At 56.7% G+C, this 6,795-nt stretch overlaps 4 protein-coding genes and 1 non-coding gene across 5 annotated transcripts in view; 2 read left to right on the top strand and 3 right to left on the bottom strand.

Annotated features, from left to right (window-relative positions):
- Nucleotides 1–1,267, bottom strand: part of VDBG_06309 (exopolygalacturonase) — a gene marked incomplete at both ends in the record, with an annotated part of 1,780 nt that extends 513 nt beyond the window's left edge. Inside the window, 6 exons of the mRNA XM_003003820.1 lie at nucleotides 5–64; nucleotides 125–211; nucleotides 262–476; nucleotides 536–754; nucleotides 805–874; nucleotides 929–1,267. Coding sequence (XP_003003866.1) covers nucleotides 5–64; nucleotides 125–211; nucleotides 262–476; nucleotides 536–754; nucleotides 805–874; nucleotides 929–1,267 — 990 coding nt within the window. The remainder of the gene's footprint in view (nucleotides 1–4; nucleotides 65–124; nucleotides 212–261; nucleotides 477–535; nucleotides 755–804; nucleotides 875–928) is intronic.
- Nucleotides 1,268–1,992: 725 nt separating this feature from the next.
- On the bottom strand, nucleotides 1,993–2,592 carry VDBG_06310 (thioredoxin; the record flags this gene model as incomplete). The annotated part of the gene is made up of 2 exons (XM_003003821.1): nucleotides 1,993–2,427; nucleotides 2,539–2,592. The coding sequence occupies 2 exons, from the start codon at nucleotides 2,590–2,592 to the stop codon at nucleotides 1,993–1,995; spliced, it is 489 nt and encodes a 162-aa protein (XP_003003867.1).
- Nucleotides 2,593–3,260: 668 nt separating this feature from the next.
- VDBG_06311 (drug resistance protein) lies at nucleotides 3,261–5,040 on the top strand (the record flags this gene model as incomplete). The annotated part of the gene is made up of 2 exons (XM_003003822.1): nucleotides 3,261–3,500; nucleotides 3,550–5,040. The coding sequence occupies 2 exons, from the start codon at nucleotides 3,261–3,263 to the stop codon at nucleotides 5,038–5,040; spliced, it is 1,731 nt and encodes a 576-aa protein (XP_003003868.1).
- A 385-nt stretch (nucleotides 5,041–5,425) lies between these two features.
- VDBG_15128 lies at nucleotides 5,426–5,522 on the top strand. The gene has a single exon. It is a non-coding gene; the product is annotated as a tRNA-Leu (tRNA).
- A 432-nt stretch (nucleotides 5,523–5,954) lies between these two features.
- The window catches only part of VDBG_06312 (mycocerosic acid synthase), a gene marked incomplete at both ends in the record, with an annotated part of 6,797 nt that continues 5,956 nt past the window's right edge, over nucleotides 5,955–6,795 (bottom strand). The window contains 2 exons of the mRNA XM_003003823.1: nucleotides 5,955–6,382; nucleotides 6,438–6,758. Coding sequence (XP_003003869.1) covers nucleotides 5,955–6,382; nucleotides 6,438–6,758 — 749 coding nt within the window. The remainder of the gene's footprint in view (nucleotides 6,383–6,437; nucleotides 6,759–6,795) is intronic.

Here is a 6,795-nt window from a genome sequence, read left to right on the forward strand (position 1 = left end):
TGACGTTGTTGACGTAGCCGTGGCCGGCGGTCGGTCCGGCCCAGACCTTGATGCGGCTGCCGTGCTGTGGGAGGTGTCAACGGGAGGCGGTCTTTTTTTGTGGTTGGAAAAGGGGCTGACGCACGCCGCCGTTGAGCATCCAGACATTCTCGATTACGACATCTTCGACGTAGGACATGACACCCTTGTGTTCTCCCAGAGAACCGAGGGACTGGTATCGTGAGTGACGTGAGGTCCACCAAAAGGAAGACGAATACGTACCTGGCCGTGTGTGCCATTACAGTACATGTGGTTGACGTGAATGTTGGTACCGTTTGATTTTGGCGAGAAACAGTCGTCGCCGACGTCGACCCAGACGCGCTCAATCGAGACGTCCCTGACGTTCAGGGAGTTGAAAAAGTCTGTGTTCGCAGGCCGAACAGTCTGGTCTCGTGGGCGAGCAGTGCAGGAGACATCGCGGTAGGAGATGCCCTCGGCTGCGCCAACCACGTCAGTGACAATCCTCTCGCTCACGAGTAGTGTTTGGTGGAAATACTGCGTTCGATGAGCTGGTGCCAGATCGGACCATCTTTGAACTGGATCCCTTCAATCTGCACATTGGCGGCGTCTCCTACATAGAAGAGAATGGGCCGGGCATAGGTGTAATTGTTGTCCGCGGGGAGGTCAAGCTCGCCAAATTCACGCCACCAACGCTCGCCGTTGCCGTCGATGACGCCGTCGCCGTAGATTTTGAAGTTCTTTCCGCCCCATTTCCCTACCTGTGGTTAATGTAGATGACCGTCTCATGCCTTGAATCGTACTCACAAAACATGAGATTTGTCTGGAAGGGGTGCTTGAAAGCCGTAGCTTGCCATTGAGGAACGTCGTCGGTGAACTTGACATGTGCTTAGTCTAACATCTGGTAAACCAAAAGACCAGGAGAGCCCACCAAGATCTTGCCGTCCAGACGGACGTGAATGTCGTTGAGGAAGGTCAGGTCCAGTGGCTTGCCGATGACGAAGAGCTCGTCTTTGGGCAGGTGAAGCAGTCCGCCATTGTTGGCCTGTTTGATTCCCTCCAGAAAATCATCCGAAATGTCGTCAGTATCGTGCTTAGATGGGCGTATCCTGGTCACTTTGCGACAATCGCCTTTGGTACTCCGCGCTCGATAGGGATGCTTTTCTCGGAATTCCTCGAGAGATCGAGGCACACCAGCTGGTAGCTCTATGGCAAGAGATGCATTGCTGAAGAAGGCAAGGAGTGTTACAGCAACTTTTGAAAGATGCATGATGAAATTAACACGAAACACAACTTCGTGCGTCTGGCAGTAACTTCAATACCTCCTTGCGAGACATCTTGGTGCACCAGCTTGGTACTTTATACCGAGTTCACACTTTAGATGCGGAGGACTCTAATGCATTGCTGATCTACTCTACGTTGGGAGAGATGCAGCAAATACTCCGTGAGCTCTAGAGAGACCAGTTTGGAGCTCCTTACGTCTAGTCTGCGGGGTAGAAGAGAAGATGATCTAAGCATCGATACGGATGAGTAGCCTGGACATTATGCATGTTCCCCTGTCTCTGGCCATCCGCTTGTCGTTGAGCATCACATCAAGTCTTTTCTCTCCCAAGTTCAAGAGCACTCCCCCACTGCCAAGACCAGCATGCCGATGTAACCGCAAGACGTACATGGGGGTCATTGGTGGACTCGAAAACAGCGAGAAACCCCGCCGGATGGTCCTGAAGGATCGCCCTTGCACGAGACGGCTCGGATATACAAGATCAGGTAGTATCGGCGTGCCAGGTTCAAGATGGGTCTTCTCGGCGCTCCAACCCGGATTTTGCGCGGTACGCTGTCGGCGCGTGTTGACTACAGACCGATGATGAAAGCCTTGAACGAGCCTTCGCTTTCCACCGCAATGAGGTTCATACACGACCAAATGACCTTTTGCCGACTATCGTATCGCTGTCTCTTCTCTCTAGTGCCTCCCTCTGCCTGACACGGAAAGACAGCCTACTTTGAGCCGGCCAAAGCCTGAACAGCGGACTGGAGGGCCGCCTTGTCGGCACCACGCACCCTCTCGACGAGTCCATCACCAGAGAGAACGACAGAGGGGCGGCCCTTTAGGCCTTCCACCGCGACACCGGCAGGTTTGCCGTTCCGGAAGATCACAAAGGTCGGCATGGCGGAGACGTCATAGCGACTCGCAATGTTCTGAACATGGTCGACATTGACCTTGGCGAAAGCAAGCTTGCCCTCCAATGCATGATTGTCGGCCAGCTCCGAGAAGACTGGGGCGATGGCGCGGCAAGGGGGACACCAGTCGGCGTAGAAGTCGACGACAACGTTGGATGTCGAGGACAGGAGGGCGTCAAACTCGGCGGCGCTGGCGACCTTGAAGACTTTTCCGGACGTCTCGGGAATGGGAGAGCGGTCGGCGAAGACAGCCTTTGGGGGCGTGTTAGTTGATTTGAGTCACGAGGATGTACATCTTGACCAGGGCGGTTCATAGCGCACACCAAAAGGTGGATAATGATGAGTGTGGTGGACAGGACATACTCTGTAAGCTGCGAACAGCACGACCGCGAGGATGATAAATGTAAGTGAGATCATACTGAGTTGCGCAGCTGGTATCGGCGAAATGCGATCTCTATATATCAGGCAGATGAGATGTAAAGCGAGGGCCTTTCCAACAGGTTGAGGCAAGGCTGGGCGACGCTCAAGATGACGATAAAAGATAAGGCTGTCGCAAGGTGGAGCTGTCAGCAGCGCCTCTTTGTCACGTGGGGAAGGTTGCGTCGGTGGACACCAAGCACCAAGATCTCATTCGCCACCCTGGCTAAAGATGCACAGCGATCCATCCTTTCCATCCACCGCCGGATCATTCTGTGTGTCACCCGGACCAAGTCTCGGGCATTGGGCGTGCATTCTGCCACCATGCACAGCATCTGCTACAGACTTACCCTGACCGACTTACGCTGACTTACCTCGCCATGCCGAAAGATCTGCCGTCCAGGACCGACATCGCTTACCAACCTGTTGATCCGAGTGGCCCACTATGGTGTCCCCAGAGGCTTCTAGACCGTGATGGGTTTAGCGACAGCCCTGGGGGCGGGTTCCGGCCATCTCGCAATCCCCCCACATGTCCTACTCCAGACGACAACCGGCAGCATCGCGTTCAGGCCGAGACGCGAGCTGGTCAACTCATAAGGCTGGTCTCGTCGCTGCCTGGAACGTGAGTGAAGACCTTGTTGCAGCTCAAGTCCAGCCAAGGCGTGACCATGAACCTCTCTGGCGAGAAGACTGTGGCCGGTGAGATTGAGACGAATACGAGTGAACCCGGACACACCAACACCACCGCTTCACCGCGTGGGAAGAAGCTGTCGACATCTTCGGACGCCGAGCCCTGTCCACCAGTGGAAGACGGACCGATCGAGAGCAATGGCCCTCCTGCGCTGCCGTTCTCCAAGGCGAGAGCAATTGTGCTCGTGGCCACCCTCGCGGGCGCCAGTTTCATGAACGTCTGTCACCCCGTTTGGCCATTGTGAGGACAGTGACTGACTCTTTCAGACCATGTCACTGCAAGCCGTCGTCATCATCTTGCCTGCTATTGGCTCTGACCTCGACATCCCCGAGCAGCGTCTGCAGTGGATCGTCTCGGCCTACTCTCTCGCCTTCGGCTGCTTCCTGCTGCTCTGGGGCCGCATCGCCGATATCTACGGCAAACGCCTGATCTTCGTGGCTGGCTCTGCCTGGGCTGCTGTCATGACACTTGCCAACGCCTTTGTCCCCAACGAGATTGCCTTCAACTTGTTCCGTGGTCTGCATGGCCTCGGCGCCGCCGCCAATGTTCCCACAGCTATCGGCATCCTCGGCACCACGTTTCCGCCTGGCAAGGCGAAGAACTACGCCTTCAGCGCCTACGCCGCCGGTGCACCCTTGGGTAGCGTCTTTGGCAACCTCATCGCGGGTTTCATAGCCCAATATGCTGACTGGAAGTGGATCTTCGGCGTCAAGGCTATACTCGCGGGCATGGTGGCCGCCGCAGGCTTTTTCGTCATCCCTCCACCCCCGCCGCCCCCACCGTCGCTCGAAGGCCAACCGAGCAAGACCAAGCAGTCGGTTGATTGGATCGGAGGCGCTCTCATCACCATCGGCATGCTGGCCCTGCTCTATGCCCTGACCGAGGGCAACGTTGTCGGTTGGGATAGGCCCTGGATCCCCGTCATCATTGTCGTATCCCTGATCATCATCGCCGTTTTTGTCTTCTGGCAGCGCTACCTAGAAAAGAAGGGCGAAAGACCTCCGCTCATGAAGGTCTCGATTTTCAAAAACAAGCGTTTCAGCGCCGCCATGGTCATCATGGGCCTGTTCTTTGCCTCGTTCAACAACTTCCTCGTCTTTGCGACCTACTTCTTCCAGGACTATCAGGGCCTTTCGGCACTTCAGACCACCATCCGTTTCATCCCCACGGGTGTTGTGGGCATCGTCACGGCATTCGTCGTCGCGCTGCTGCTGTCCCGCGTGCCAACCTATCTCCTGCTCGTATTCGGCAACGTTTCCATGGCATTGGCCTGTGTGCTGTTCGCCATTCCGATCCCCTCGAACACGACGTACTTTGCCTTTGGGCTGCCCGCCATGATTCTGTCCGTATTCGGTGCTGACACGGCGTGGCCGTCCCTGACGCTGTTCACCTCCAAGTCCTTGCCGCAGGAAGACCAAGCCCTCGGCGGCGCGCTCATCAACTCGGTCGGCCAGATGGGCCGCGCCATTGGTCTGGCGATCAGCACGGCCGTGCAGACGGCCGTCATGGCCAAGGCGCGCGGCGTGCCGGTCATGGACGTCGGCGAGACGAAGCCCTGGGATGGACCCTCGCTCAAAGGCCTGCGGGCCGCCAACTGGATGAATTTTGGGTACGGTGTTGCGTCGCTGCTCATCGTGTTGTTTGTCTTCCGAAGCTCGGAAGTTGTGGGCAGGGCGGAGCCGCCAACGGCGCGTTCCGGCGGCGAGGAGGGAATCATGAATGAGGAAGAGACGAATGCTGAGAGGAGGAAGGCGTAGGAGCAATGGCAGGATGGATGATTATTCCACCAGGCGGAGCAAATGCGACGAAACACGGGCGCCAATAAGCGACTCTTGACTTGGAAACACGATTATGATCAGTAACGTTGACGAACGATGTTCACCGAGGGGCTTGGAGTAACAGAACATACCATGAAGCACCGAGACGCATGACACTGGAAAGCAACACCACCCACAAAGACAGCCATGAGCAGAATGCGGCGCCAGCCAGACGCTCGGCCAGGATTCGCGTTCCTGGTCAGGGACCAACCTCTATTCAGAAGGCCAGGCCTGGATAGTGGCCGTGGGATGCGAGAGGGAGCCCTCGCGCGCCCCGCAACATCCGCCATGAACCCACCCTTCGCTCGACTTCTCATCAATCACCGGTGAGGTGGCCGAGTTGGTTATGGCGCCAGGTTAAGGTCTCCTTAACAGATTTCCTGGTGGGGCAACCCGCGCGAGTTCGAGTCTCGTCCTCATCAACATTCCCTTTTTGCTGCGAGTGTAGCATGTAGGATTTGACTTTGATTGATCATCGTGAGATTGCGTGGCGCGGGTTGCGCTGGGATGGTGATTTTTGCGCGATCCACTTTCGGCGGATGGGATTTTTATTATGGAGCTTTAGGTCTGGAGCTTCAGGTCTGAGATTTGAGAGACGACTCAGGGGTATGACCAGCTGGTCGGGGACATGTATATCAATCAGCAAAGGGCACCCGGCTCGTCTCATTGATTAATGAATTAACTGTCTAGATTTATGCTTTTTGATAATGATGCTGTTCCATAATAATGTTTCTGCAGAGACTGGCTTTCGGATTACCTATTAGTTCCTGTCACGCCAGTGACCTCGACTGCTTCGGTCCAACAAAAAAGCAAATCCCAAACTCCTTGTACGCCTTGATATACCCTTCCCTTGTTTATGCAGCAGCAACCTTGTAGCTCAATTCGATACGAGACTTGTTCAGAATCATCAAGGACAAGCTCGTCAACGTGGCGCTTGTCAGAAGCTCCAGCACCTGCAAATGAGCAAGAAGCTCCTTACTGATCCAGTTGCGCAGCTCAATGGCGTTCAACGAGTCGAGACCATAAGCTGTCAGCGTAGACGCCGGGTCCAGGTCGCCGGGCTGAACCATGAGAATCGCCGAGAGCTTCTCAATAAGGCCCTTGACAATGGCCTCCGAGGCCTGGTCCTCACAGCCAGCTCGAGACACGACCTGGTGGATGGACGCCGCCTGGCCGGAACCATGGCTGCTCGTGCCAGCGCCGCCAGCAGGTCGGCGAACCTGGCATCGGCAGCGGGGTACGGCGGCCGGGCGCTGTCGTCCCATGTGCTGCCCGTGAGGACCTGTCAAGCAGATTCTCAAGTCTCTTGGCTCGGACAGGCCAGCAAGGCTTTCTACGTCCTTGCGCTGGGCCTCGTTGGCCGTGCTGTTCTCTGCGCTGACTCTGGCGGAGCTCGCGGCGCTCCTCGTTCTCGGCGAGGTAGCCGACGTTGTCCATGGCCGGCAGCGCGATGGCCGTGCCGGCGAGGCCCTGCTGGCGTCGGTGCTGCACAAGGCCCTCGAGGAACGTGTTGGCCGCCGCGTAGGCGGCCTGGCCCTTGTTGCCGACGACGCCGGCGACGGAGGACAGAGCGATGAAGAAATCGAGCTTGGTGTCGAGGAGCGACTTGTGGATGTTCCAGCCGCCCGAGACCTTGGACCGCATGACGGCGTCGTAGTCTTCGAACGTGGTGTTCTCGAAGAGCATGTCCTGCGT

The sequence above is a fragment of the Verticillium alfalfae genome, genomic scaffold (genome assembly GCF_000150825.1).
Source record: "Verticillium alfalfae VaMs.102 supercont1.7 genomic scaffold, whole genome shotgun sequence".
Classification (NCBI taxonomy): domain Eukaryota; kingdom Fungi; phylum Ascomycota; class Sordariomycetes; order Glomerellales; family Plectosphaerellaceae; genus Verticillium; species Verticillium alfalfae.